This window comes from Otolemur garnettii, unplaced genomic scaffold, assembly GCF_000181295.1.
Source record: "Otolemur garnettii isolate 467f Iridium unplaced genomic scaffold, OtoGar3 scaffold00004, whole genome shotgun sequence".
Taxonomy (NCBI): domain Eukaryota; kingdom Metazoa; phylum Chordata; class Mammalia; order Primates; family Galagidae; genus Otolemur; species Otolemur garnettii.
The window spans coordinates 31,867,322-31,881,835 of NW_003852399.1; the positions used below are offsets into that span (position 1 = coordinate 31,867,322).

Sequence of the window (14,514 nt, forward strand, 5' to 3'; positions counted from 1 at the left end):
TTACTTTGAGATATCATCTAACTCCAGTAAGATTAGCCCATATCACAAATCTCAAAACCAGAGATGTTGGCATGGATGTGGAGAAAAGGGAACAGTGTTGGTGGGAATGCAAACTAATACATTCCTTTTGGAAAGATGTTCGGAGAACACTTAGGGATCTAAAAATAGACCTATTTGATCCTACAATTCCTCTACTAGGTATATCCAGAAGACCAGAAATCACATTATAACAAAGATATTTGTACCAGAATGTTTATTGCAGCCCAATTCATAATTGCTAAGTCATGGAAGAAGCTCAAGTGCCCATCGACCCACCAATGGATTAATAAATTGTGGTATATGTACACTATGAAATATTATGCAGCCTTAAAGAAAGATGGAGACTTTACCTCTTTCATAGATGGAGCTGGAACATATTCTTAGCAAAGTATCTCAAGAATGGAAGAAGAAGTATCCAATGTACTCAGCCCTACTATGAAACCAATTTATAGCTTTCTTATGAAAACTATAACCCAATTATAACCCAAGAATATAGGGAAAAGGGAGAGAGAGGGGAGGGGGGAGGATGGATGGAGGGAGGGTTATTGGTGGGACCACACCTACCGTGCATCTTACACTAGTACATGTGAAATTTACTAAATGTAGAATATAAATGTCTTAACACAATAACTAAGAAAATGCCATGAAGGCTATGTTAACCAGTTTGATGAAAATATTTCAAATTGTATATAAAACCAGCACATTGTACCCCTTGATTGCATTAATGTACACAGCTATGATTTAACTAAAAAAAGAACAATAACAATAAAAACCACAATCGTGGAAAAAAAAGAATTTAATACACAGTTAAATCAAAGTTAAAATTTTATGTGATTTTTAAATTTTTTAACTTAATTTGCCTGCTCTTCGTTTTAGGGAATTTGCTTGTACATATTCCTCTTAGGGAAGAGAGTACAAATTTCTCCAAATTTTCATTATAGTTCTGCTATACACCAGTGATTGTAAAACACAAACTTAACCTTTTCTTCTTTCTTACTTATCTTTAGGTACTCCGGTTCAGAATGATCTGCAAGAATTTTTTGCATTAATCGATTTTGTAAATCCAGGAATATTAGGCTCTTTGTCTTCTTATAGGAGAATATATGAGGAACCCATCATTTTATCGAGAGAACCTTCTGCTTCTGAGGTATAATTTAATAAATACGTTTTGTAACAAAAAGAGTAGTATATAGGTAGTATTATCATCCATAATTTATTATTTTAATTGACAAAAAATTAATAGTGAGCTTTTTGTTTTTCCCCATGATCCTTTATTTTTTGCATTCCTTATTTTAGAAATTGATATTATGACTTTTATAAATTCATGAACAGGTACTTCACATAGGATTATAAATGATAGCAAACACATATCAATGTTCTAGTATTGGTAAAAGTAAACCAAAATAACCACTAAATACTTTTGTATTTTTCTGTTATTGTTTTTATTTTTATTTATTAACTTATTTATGGCTGGGATCTCACTTTGTTTCCCAGACTATCTTCGAATACCTGGGCTCAAGTGATCTTCTGCCTTAGCCTCCCTAGTAGCTGGCACTATAGCAGTGTATCACACACCGGCTTGGATTTACATAGTGTTAGCAGGTATAGATAAGAGAGTATGGACCTCTACTGGTTGGAGTGTAAATTGGTACCACTTTGAAGAAAGTTTGGCAATGTATATCAATAGCCTTAAGAGTATGTATATCTTGTGGCCTAGTAATACTAATTTTAGGAGTTTATTATAAAGAAATAGGAGATTTTGGGCGGTGCCTGTGGCTCAAAGGAGTAGGGCGCTGGCCCCATATGCCAGAGGTGGCGGGTTCAAACCCAGCCCCGGCCAAAAGAAAACAATAAAAACAAACAAAAAAAGAAATAGGAGATTTTGGGTAGTGCCTGTGTTCAAATGAGTAGGGTGCCAGGCCCATATGCCAGAGGTGGGTGGGTTCAAACCCAGCCCCGGCCAAAAAAGATTAAAAAAAAAAAAAAACTTAAAAAGAAATAGGAGATTTGTTTAAAACTTTAACTGTAAAGTTAAGAAAATTGGAAACAAGCTAAAAGAGATAAACTAACAGGGAATAACATTTCAGAGGGTAAAAAATGGTTAAATTATGGTGTATATGTTGTATATCTATATTTCATTGACTCTAGGATGGCACTAATGATAGGCGATATTACTATTTTATGTTATATTTAGAATACTGGCTTCACTTAATTAAATGATTATGCTGAACAAATAAGGAGATCATGGTTGTTTTTTCTATCCCCATACTTGTATTTCATGTATTTTGTTATAGAAAAATTTGTTGTGGCCAGGTGCCTGTAGCTCAGTGGCTAGACAGTAGCCACATAGACCAGCTGGCGGGTTCAGACCCAGCCCGGGCCTGCCAAAATAACGATAACCACAGCAACAAAAAAAAATAGCCAGGCGTTGTGGCGGGCACCTGTAGTCCTAGCTACTTGGGAGGCTGATGCAAGAGAATTGCTTAAGCCCAAGAGTTAGAGGTTGCTGTGAGCTATGACGCCATGGCACTCTACTGAGGGCGACATAGTGAGACTCTTTCTTAAAAAAAAAGGAAAAAAAAGAAAAATATGTTGAAAGGCAATTAGTAAATGGTTTATTATTATAAAATCTTTATTCCATATACTATAAAAATTTTAACTTTTTTTCTATAAGACTTCTATTTACTTCTTATATTTTTCCATAGGAAGACAAGAATTTAGGAGAGAGAAGAGCAGCTGAACTTACTTGCCTCACTGGACTCTTTATCCTTAGAAGAACCCAAGAAGTCATAAATAAATATCTTCCACCTAAAATAGAGAATGTAGTCTTTTGCTGGCCAACAGCGCTACAGATTGAGATTTATCGAAAACTGTTGAATTCTCAGGCTGTCAGGTTCTGTCTTCAAGGGTTGGAAAACAGTCCTCATCTAATATGTATAGGAGCTCTTAAAAAACTGTGCAATCACCCTTGCCTTTTGTTCAGCTCTATCAAGGTAAGTATGTAACACGTGAAACTATGTCAGGGATGTGACATGAGGGTTTTTATGATATGTGAATCTAGGAGGGCAGATTAGGCTAATTTCTAGGGTTGTGTTTGTGGGTTTTTGAAAAGCTTTGGAGCCTCTCCAATTTAGTTCTGCTATAGAGCTTATCTGGGCTTCCATTTTCTCTTCAGAGAGTATCTACATTCCTAGAGCTAAACTAAGGATGAGATGCATTTTTTTTTCCCCAGACAGAGTCTCATTCTGTTTCCCCAGGCTAGAGTGCCATGGTATTAACTTGGCTTACAGCAATCTCAAACTCCTGGGTTCAAATGATCCTCCTGTCTCAGCCACCTGAGCAGGTAGGACTACAGGTGTCTGCCACACACCTGGTTATATATTTCTATTTTTAGTAGAGACAGGGTGATATCAAAACTCCTGAGCTCAGGCAGTCCACCTGCTCAAGGGATCCTTTGGCATTGGCCTCCTAGAGTGCTAGGATTACAAATGTGAACCACCTCACCTGGCCACGATGAAATTGATTTGAGGCACTGTATTTTAGAGTTTGTGCCCCAGGCTCTTTTGGTACCTTGTCTAATGCTTTGCCATGGTTTCCCTTTCTAGCTTATGTTAACATAGTTTTGTTTGTTTGCTGCTAACAAATATGAAATTTAACCATGCAAATAATTTATTTTTTTCAATGTAAAAGTGATACATGATTACTGCATAATATTTGGAAAATTCAGAAAATTGCAAAGAAGAAAATAAAAATCATTTAAAACTCCCCAGCTAGAGAAAATCACATTTTGGTATTAGTAATAACATTATTATTAGCTAACAGCTATTAAGCACTTAGTCACATATAGGTTGAGCATCCCTGATGTGAAATCTGATATTGGAAATCCTTCAAAATTGAAAACTTTTTGAGTGTTGACATGATGCCATAGAGGGAAATTTCAAACTTGACAATTTTGCTTTCTAAAGGTTCAGTTTATATGAATTTTGTTTCATGGACAGTGTTATTAAAAATGTTATATAAAGGCTCGGTGCCCCCATAGGTCAGTGGTTAGGGCTCCGGCCATATACACTGGGGCTGGCGGGTTCAAACCCAGCCTGGGCCTGCCAAACAATAATGACAACTACAACAAAAACAACAAAAAATAGTTGGGTGTTGTAGTGGGCGCCTGTAGTCAGTCCCAGCTACTAGGTAGGCTGAGGCAAGAGGATCACTTGAGCCCAAGAATTTGAGGTTGCTGTTAGCTGTGACACCGTGGCACTCTACCCAGGGCAACATAGTGAGACTCTATCTCATAAAAAAAATGTTATATAAAATTACCTTGGTAAAATGTATATGAAATATATCTGAATTTCATGTTTAGACTTCGGTCTAAAGGATACTCAAGTTTATAAACATGAAAAGCTGTGGACTAGACCCTGTGTATTATCCTTTGATGACCATACCAAGTTGTAGTCATTTTAGTAGACCTAACCCAAAGCAGGGAGCAACCATCTCTTTCCTCATATATGTCCTAGTGATATTAATATCTTCTGGTTCCTAGTATTTTTATTAATTAATTTTTTTTTTTAGAGACAGAGTCTCACTTTGTTGCCCTTGGTAGAGTGCCGTGGCATCATAACTTACAGCAACCTCCAGCTCTTGGGCTCAGGTGATTCCCTTGCCTCAGCCTTCCAGGCAGCCAGGACCACAGGCGCCTGCCACAATGCCTGGATATTTTTTTATTGCAGTTTGGCTGGGGCTGGGTTCAAACCTGCCACCCTTGGTATATGGGGCTGGTGCCCTACTTACCGTGCCACAGGCACTGCCCAGTTCCTACTATTTTTAATTGAGTGACTTTATCTAAGTATTGCTATATTTTGGCAGTTTAAAATACTTTGTGCTCAGCATTTTACCCTAGAGATTCACTGCTCTTAAGGTGTTTCCGTTGTTACTGAAAAGGGAATGCAGAATAACATGAAAAAATTCGGGAAAGGCTCGGCGCCTGTGGCTCAAGTGGCTAAGGCGCCAGCCACATACACCTAAGGTGGCGAGTTTGAATCCCCAGCCCGAGCCCGCCAAACAACAATAATGGCTGCAACCAAAAAATGGCTGGGCGTTGTGGCGGGCGCCTGTAGTTCCAGCTACTTGGAAGGCTGAGGCAGGAGACTCGCTTGAGCCCAGGAATTGGAGGTTGCTGTGAGCGTGATGCCATGGCACTCTACCCAGGGGGATAGCTTGAGGCTCTGTCTCAAAAAAAAAAAAGAAAAAATTCGGGAAATATAAAAAAGTACAGCTGACCCTTGAATAATGCAAGGCTGACCCTTTTGCAGTTGAAAATTCATGTTTAACTTTGACTTACCCAAAACTTTGCTAATGTCCTGCTGTTGACCAGAAGCCTCACCAATACCAAAAAGTGTTGATTAACACATATTTCATATATTATATGTATTATATACTGTATTCTTACTCTAGATTAGGCTATAGAAAAAATGTTATTAAGAAAATCATAAGGGCTGGGTCAGTGGCTCACACTTGTAATCTTAACACTCTGGGAGGCCAAGGTAGGTGGATTGCTTGAGCTCAGGAGTTTGAGACTAGCTTAAGCAAAAGCGAGAGTCTGTCTCTGACAAAAAAAAAAAGGAAAATCACAAAAAGATAAATTTATTTATTGTTAAGTAAGTGGAAGTATCCTTTTCTCCCCCCATCTTCCTTTTCTCCTCCCTGCTCTCTGTTTTCTTCTCTCTTTTTCTCATCTCTTCCTTCCATTCTCTTCACTTTCTCTAATATAAAATAAACTTATACTTTTATATATATATTTTATTTATTTATTTATTTTTAGAGACAGAGTTTCACTTTGTTGCTCTTGGTAGAGTGCTGTAGCATCACAACTTACAGCAACCTCCAGCTTTTGGGCTTAGGCGATTCTCTTGCCTCAGCCTTCTGAGTAGTTGGGATGACAGGCACCTGCCACAACGCCTGGCTATTTTTTTTTGTTGCAGTTTGGCCGGGGCTGGGTTCAAACCCACCACCCTTGGTATATGGGGCCAGCACCCTACTCACTAAGCCACAGGTGCCGCCCTATACTTTTATATTAAAAAAAAAAAAAAAGTAAGTGGAAGTACATCATCACAAAGAGACCTTCACATTAAAGAGGCTGAGGAGGAAGACGAGAGGTTGGTCTTACTGTCTTAGGGATGGCAGAGCAGAGGAGATAGAAGGAGAGGTAGGCACATTGGTTGTAATTTCCTTCTTTCTTTTTTTTTTTTTTTGAGACAGCGTCTTACTATGTCACCCTCGGTAGAGTGCTGTGGCATCACAGCTCATAGCAACCTCAAACTCTTGGGCTTAAGCGATTCTCTTGCCTCAGCCTCCTAAGTAGCTGGGACTACAGGCGCCCGCCACAATGCCTGGCTATTTATTATTATTATTGTCGTTGTTGTTTAGCAGGCCCTGGCTGAGTTTGAACCCCCCGGCCCCAGTGCCTATGGCTGGTGCCCTAATCACTGAGCTACAGGCTCTGAGCCTGGGTATCATTTTTTTTAAAGAGACAGGGTGACTTTGTCACCGTCAGTAGAGTGCTGTGGCATCACAGCTCACAGCAACCTCCAGCTCTTGGGCTTAGGTGATTCTTTTGCTTCAGCCTCCCGAGTAGCTGGGACTACAGGTGTCCGCCACAATGCCCCACTATTTTTTTGTTGCGGTTTGGCTGGGGCTGGGTTTGAACCCACCACCCTCGGTATATGGGGCTGGCACTGGCACCTACTCACTGAGCCACAGGGACCACTCTCCTGGGTATAATTTTTAGTAAAAGCCACGTATGAGTGGACCTACACAGTTTAAGAAATTTAGCATAAAAGATAATAGAGTTTTTAATAACTCTAATCTCTAGTTATATGTTACATGTCAGCTAGGCAGTTTTGGAGAGTGAATTTTAGAGGGCTGATAATCACCTTAGAATAAATTTATGCTACAACTATTGATAAAATAAAACATTGTATAAGAAAAATTTTCTCTTTTAACTTACTGGTGAAATTGTTCTTACAGAAGAAACTGATTAAGTGAACTGTTAATGCTTGTTTTTGAATGTCACCTGGAAGTATATGAAGCTCACAAATCAGGAGAGAAAAGTAATAGGGAAGAAAGGAGAGAGAGTAAAAGAGAAAAAGAGGTATCAACAATGCAGAATGTCAGGGTTTTATGCCTTTTGTTTCCCTCTCTTTGTCTACCTGCAAACCCCATAGTTACACATGTATAATGCTGCACTTGTAGGGTGAATGTAGCAAGCATCAGGAGACTGTGTTAGAACTGCTTTGTAAGAAACAGGATACATGTTAGTCTTCAAAAATGATCAAATTATGACCTGTAAAGATTTACGTAGCAGTTAGCTTTGACTGTTCAGGTAGCTATTAATTTTTATCTTTTTCTCCCTCCAATTTTAGCATTTTTTCTCCAAATTAAAAGAACAAACACGAGCTAGTATTAACAATCATTATTTTGAATAGGAAAAAGAATGTAGCTCAACTTGTGATGAAAATGAAGAAAGGCGTCTATATGAAGGTTTGTTAAATGTGTTTCCGGCTGATTACAACCCTCTCCAGTTTACTGAAATGGAGTCAGGAAAACTACAGGTGCTGTTAAAGCTCTTAGCAGTTATCCACGACCTTCGACCTACTGAAAAGTAAATCAGTATAATAAATTTCTTATAAATGCTCATGGAATTTTCATTTACAATATGTTCTTACTTCCCCCTCCCTTTTAAAATAAGAAAACATAAGTTGTTTTATTCTTTGGAAACATGGTTAGTTCAGCTTCCAGTATTTTATACAATTATAATTAACAATGTGTCTATAAGTTTTTATTTTTATTTAAGAAAAGTGCATAATATATATACATTACATTTAGTATATACTGTTGTCTTTTGATATATAACACAACTTGTTTCTCAATCTTTTTGAGAATCCCTTTCTTCTTTTGCTGTTTCTTAAATCTTGATACACATTAGGGTTTTTTCTTTAATCTTCTCGCTCTCAGTACCCTTCACAAGTGACCCCCCATCTGTATGTAGTCCAGTCCTTTCTTCTAATTTCCACATCCTTATTTCTGATTGACATCTAAATCTTATCTCAGTGTCCTGTAGGACTTCAAGTTTCACATATTCAAAAGCATCATCATTGTTTTGTCATTGCAAGCCTGATTTTTTCCTGTTATTCCTTGGCTTGATGAATTGCACTGTAAAGAGAGAAAGACTTCTGGAAGTTACTCTAGACTCACTTTTCTTCTTCACTTACCCAACATTGTTGGTCATTAAACTCTATTGATTTTCTTTCTTTCTTTTTTTTTTTTTGAAGCCCAAACTCTTTATTTGGTTTACCAGGCCACTAGTTAAGTAATACATGGATTCCAGTTATACTGATGGGAAATTTAGCTCTACATTGCCAGGGAGAGCGACCAGGACACATTTACCTCCTGACCTCAAGCAATCCACCACCTCAGCCTCCCAGAGTGCTAGGCTTACCGGCGTGAGCCACTGTACCTGGCCTTAAAAACATTGTTTCTTAAAGTTGTCTTCTGTTTTTTCCCTTGTTTTAATTCAGCTTTCTTCTTTACTATTTATTTTGGTTTCTACTTTTTATGTTGAGGCTTACCTTAAACAGTTGGTATTCCTTAGTATCTATATTTAAGAATGAAGCAGAAAAACGTTAATTGAACACTCTGTATGCATAGGAAGGGTTTGTTGACTGGTGACCATCACTGGGTAATCAATCAGCAAGCTGGCTTCTCTGGAGTCATTCAAGTTTTCCCATGGATGAATCCTTTAATAATAACCTTCCTGGGCTAGGATGTGATAGGGGTGCCTGGCTGCTAGTACTGGAAGATGTCAGAAAAAGGGGGCTAAGATCTTACCATCCAGTATTTAGGCTTTCATGTTTTTTTGTAGCTCTGTTTTTTTTTTTTTGAGACAGAGTTTCACTTTGTCACCCTTGGTAGAGTGCTATGGTGTCATAGCTCACAGCAACTTCAGTTTTTAAGTGTAAAAAATATTTTGGACAAGGTTTTGCTATGCTGTCCAGGCTGGACTCCAACTCTTAGGCTCAAGCAATCTTTCTGCATCAGCCTCCTGAATGGCTGAGACTGCAGGCATGCACCACCTCTGGCCCAGATTTTCATTTTGATTTGTCTCTATATCCTGCCTTCTACAGTCCCCTGGAATATATTTCTTTGGTTTACTTCCAGAGAAGTTTACTTCTAGAGAATAAATGTTCTATTTGAGAATGAAAAGTCAATTGGTTGCATAGGTGGAGGGCCTGGGTTCTACTTACCAGTGCTGCTGTACATGGGTCCTTACAAAAGTTTCAAGATACACAAAAAATCAACATAAAATCTGCATGGACAGAAACAAATGAAGCCCTCCTAGCAACACCAACAAGCTCAGCAAGTTGAAACTTGCACAGATGAATCGGAAAGGCCACTGTCAACTATTTTTTGGAAGTGAATTAATGGCCATAACACAATCTGTCTCAAAACTTCTGTAGTGACCTACATAATGATACCAGTCTAAACATCTTCCTTCTGAGTCATCTTAGTGAGATTCTGTGGTGTGGATGAACTTGTACATGTTTCTTATTGAAATTCCCTTCTCTGGGGACTTAGACTTCACTTTCTCTATATTCCTAAGCAGGTCACTGTTTTCATTTTTCTCTCTTTGTTTTCATATGTAAATGTCTCCTTGTTTTATCAAAGACAGAATTTATATTTCTGTTGTATTACATTCTTTTGTTTTTAGGGTGACTTTAGAGAGATGAAGGAAAGAAGGTCTTTACTATTTTAAAACCGGAAGTTTAGATACTGACTTTGAGATTGAATGTGAAAAAGTACTTGTGTTTCAATTGTATAATGTCACTTTTGCATGTTCTTTAAATATAAATGATAATAATGTTGTATTGTCCTTCAACTAAAAAAATCTAATATTGTCTTTAAATTATATATCAAGAATCTTTCTTTTTGATTGACAGGGTGGTGTTGGTATCCAACTATACACAAACTTTGAATATTTTACAAGAAGTATGCAAGCGTCATGGATATACTTATACAAGACTTGATGGACAAACACCAATTGTTCAAAGGCAGCATATTGTTGATGGCTTTAATAGTAAACACTCTTCTGATTTTATTTTTTTGTTAAGTTCAAAAGCTGGTGGTGTGGGGCTTAATCTTATTGGAGGATCTCACTTAATTCTCTATGACATTGATTGGAATCCAGCCACTGATATACAGGTAGGAGTATTTGTGCATTAAATAGACTTTATTGAATGCCTAGGGATACAAATATGATGATGAGATATACCTGTGGAATATTGAGGCTTCATTTTGTATCAGGCACTCTGCTAAGTGCTTTTTCTCTATTTAATCTTCATAGCAACTCTGCAAAGATCATTATTAATATTCCCATTTTCAGATGAAGATATGGAAGCTTGTTCTCAGCTTGCAACTTGTAAGAGGCAGAGCTGGGATTTATACCCAAACCTGTAGGTCTGTAGGCCCTCTTGTTCATTGCATACTTAGGCCTTCAAGTGCTTGAGATCAGCAGTGAAGTGTTATATATGCTACAATCAATGTTTGTACAGGAAATATTTTAAAAGAAGCCTTTAGTTTTCTTTAGAGTATGGTCTATCTGTATGTATTTTGAAATTTCTACCTGTATAGATTTGGACCTCATTTGGTATCTATGTTAGGGGATCTCAAGACAACCAACCTTCAGGTTGAATAATTCACTAGAATGACTCACCGAAATGAGAAAAGCAGCTCTACTGCCAGGTATATTACAGTAAAGGATATTAAATTCAGCAAAGGAAAAAGGTAAAAAGGGCAGACAGAGTCCAGGAGAGACAAGGCATAAGCTTCCAATTAGTTGTTCTTTCTCAGTGTTGTTGTATGGACAACCCTTAATACTCCCAGCATTGGTGAACATGACAATACATATGGAGTATTGTTAACCAGGGAAGTTTACTCAAGTCTTGGTGTCTAGAGTTTTTGTTTGTGGTCAGTCCTGTTAAGCCTAGAGCACCTGCATGACTCAGGTGCTTAGGTACTTAGGTACTCAGTCTCCAGTCCTTCCAGTGGTCAAGCTGTTACTACCTTGCCCAGTTTCCCCAAGTATATTACATTGTTAACATAAACTATCAGGTGTGGCCCAAGACCCAGGTGTACAAAGATACTCTTGTCAGACAGGATATTCCAGTGCCTTAGAGATGATTTCTTAGAAGCTAGTTGAAGGCCAGACTTTTCTTTGGGCAGTGCAGGGTTTGCACATTAGCACTTTACTGCATAGTATCATTGATAAACCCTTAAGCCTAAGCTGATTGCAGATAACCTAGGGACTTTTCAGGGGTGAATTATTAGCTATTTAGACCCGAGTGAACTCTCCTTGCTTACGCTACACTTGGTTCTTTGTGTACTTCATACACAAACTTACTGTTCCATTTTTTGATGAAGCTATACCCTCTCATTGTTGGATGCCACCCCTACAGTTATTTTATAACACCACGGTGAGTGTTCATCTCTTTCATTATGCCAGGAAAAAATATGAAGTGGTGCCTGCTTGGATATGCCTGGGATATTTTTTTTCAAAGCTATAAGTAAAATCTAGAATTCCTAATCTTAAAATATATTACTAAAAATTCCTTATACAAAAAGGGCCATCAGCTTTAACTGTACTCTCATAATACTCACTTTTTTCTATAGGCAATGTCTAGAGTATGGAGAGATGGTCAGAAACATCCTGTACATATTTACCGACTCCTAACCACAGGTAATAACCCTTCAGTGTGACAAAAAATGCATATTCTTTGAATAATTTTTTCAAAAGGTTTTTGTTAGTCTATGATTTAATGTCAAGAATATGTTATTTTGTTAACTAGTATGCTAATAAACATGTTTTACTGTACAAAAATAATGGATATAAATATCTGAAGGAAATCTAATGAATGTTTTCTCTGCAGGCACGATAGAAGAAAAAATCTATCAGAGGCAGATTAGTAAGCAGGGTCTTTCTGGGGCAGTTATAGACCTAACCAAGACATCTGAACATATTCAGTTTTCTGTAGAAGAACTTAAAAATTTGTTTACATTACATGAAAGTTCACGTTGTGTAACTCATGACCTGCTTGACTGTGAGTGCACAGGAGAAAAAGATCATACAGGTTAGTTGTATTTTAATCATTAAAATAGTAAAGTTAATTTATCTCTCTTTGGTATTTAAATGAAGAATAACTTTTAAATACTTAACTATCTGTATATATTGGTTTTCTTTTTGCCTCAGATCACAGGGTAAAATATGCTAGGTACATATTTGAGAAAATATTCAGTAGAACCTTCCCTATTCTCTCAATTTAGCTTCTTATCTCTGAATCAGTTGTCAAAAATTTAACTTATTTAGGGAAATCTTTCAAATTCTGGTATAAGGCTTTGGAGTTAGAAAAGTGTTTTTAGTCTTTTTGTTTTTTTTTGTAGAGACAAAGTCTCACTTTATCACCCTCAGTAGCCTCAGTAGAGTGCTGTGGCATCACACAGCTCACAGCAACCTCCAACTCCTGGTGATTCTCTTGCCTCAGCTTCCCAAGTAGCTGGGACTACAGGCTCCCGCCACAACGCCCGGCTATTTTTTTGTTGTTGCAGTTTTGACCGGGGCTGGGTTTGAACCTGCCACCCTCGGTATATGGGGCCAGTGCCCTATCCACTGAGCCACAGGTGCCACCTGTGTTTTTAGTCTTTATTTCTCTTTCACAAAAGACATACTTTGACAGAGTACTCCTAGAGTTATTCATAATGAGGCACTTAACATGAGCCTCTGTACTTCTCAGTATTTGATGTAACTGTTAGTGCTGCTTTAGTAAAGCTGAAAATGTCCACATTCAGAATTAGGCACAATTCAGAAAGGAACTAGTTCAAGAGGACTTGAGCAAGCAAAATCCGGTAGTTGTAAGTTACTTGATAAATTTTATATTAAGATAGGTTTAAGAAATTAGAAGAATGACATGGAAGAATTTGTATTTTATGTAAATTTTACATATTTGTAAAAGATATCACATACAATTAATAAATGTAATCATGAACAATAATATATGATTATTACAACATAGTAGTTATAATACATAGACATTTATTAAAACACATTTTTTAATTTGTAGTGATTAACTGTTAAATGTTAGATAAATGTTTTAGGTTTTCTCTATGCCATTTTTGTAATTTAAAAAAATTGATTGACATTTAGTCCTCTTAATCAAATGTTTTTTGTTTTAATAATTTATTTTCTCTTTTTTCCTTGTATTTACTCTAATGTTCTATCTCTGATTTTTAAATTTATTACTTAGCTTAATCATTTTCAGTCTTATCAAAAATGGGTATTTAAGATTATAAATGTTTCTCTAAGCTGAACCTCATAATTTTGATAATCTTTCATTATTCAGAAATATTTTGTATTTTTCATTGTGATTTCTTTTTGGACTCAAGAATTATTTAAAAGTATAGTTTTAAATGTATTTTAGTTCTTATTATTGAGTTTTAGCTAGTGTTTTATAGTCAGAAATATGATGTGCATGATTTGGATTCTTTGGTAACCATGGAGACTTAGTATATAGTTTAGTATGTGGTCATTTTCTGTAAATATTTCTTTTGCGCATGAAAATTGTGTATTTTCTTAATTGCTGAGTTTAGAATTCTGTCATATTAGTCAAATTTTGTTATGTAATCCACTTTTTCTTATTTTACAGATTTGAAACTTTACTAATTTAGTTTATACATCTTTTTCCATATGTTTAAGTGTATTTCTAAGGTAAATGATGGGTGTGGCTGAAGCAGAGAATATGTGTGTTGTAATTTTGATAGCTATTGCCAAAATACTCTCTCTTGGATATTGTATCAAATCATAACCCACCAAAAACATACTAAAATATTTATTTCCCCGTATCCTTGCCCAGTTTAGAGGATTATCAAATGGTTGAATTTTTTTGTTGTTGTTGTTGGGGCTGGGTTTGAACCTGCCACCTCCAGTGTATGGGGTCGGTGCCCTACTGCTTGAGCCACAGGTGCTGCCAAATGTTTGGATTTTTGCTAGTCTGCTATTAAGAAAATAGTATATTGGTATAGTTTTAATTTGCTTTCCTTTTTTTTTTTTGTTTTATTATTATTATAAGTGAAGTTGAGCATTTTTTCTTATGGTTAGAGCCATATTTCCTTTATGTGAAGCATTTCTTCCTATTTTTTGTCAGATTTTATTGTAGCTGTCATTTTTTACTTTATATATTTTACATCTTTCTTGTGGAGTATTTTTCTTTATGGGTTTATTTATTTTATTCTTACGTAGAGGTTGCTTCATCCCTAATGTCTTCTGCTTTAATTTTGTCTAAAGTTAATATATTATGCTAGTTTTCTTATTGTAAGTATTTGTTTGTCTAGTCTGTCTTTTTCCATTCTTTTACCTTCCTTAAATCTGTGTTC

The 14,514-nt window shown here is 36.6% G+C and overlaps 1 protein-coding gene across 1 annotated transcript in view; it reads left to right on the forward strand.

Moving 5' to 3' along the window:
- Positions 1 to 14,514, forward strand: part of RAD54B (RAD54 homolog B (S. cerevisiae)) — a 94,122-nt gene that overhangs the window by 76,637 nt on the left and 2,971 nt on the right. Inside the window, exons 9-14 of the mRNA XM_012809563.2 lie at positions 1,047 to 1,186; positions 2,745 to 3,032; positions 7,521 to 7,696; positions 10,032 to 10,293; positions 11,761 to 11,827; positions 12,018 to 12,218. Coding sequence (XP_012665017.1) covers positions 1,047 to 1,186; positions 2,745 to 3,032; positions 7,521 to 7,696; positions 10,032 to 10,293; positions 11,761 to 11,827; positions 12,018 to 12,218 — 1,134 coding nt within the window. The remainder of the gene's footprint in view (positions 1 to 1,046; positions 1,187 to 2,744; positions 3,033 to 7,520; positions 7,697 to 10,031; positions 10,294 to 11,760; positions 11,828 to 12,017; positions 12,219 to 14,514) is intronic.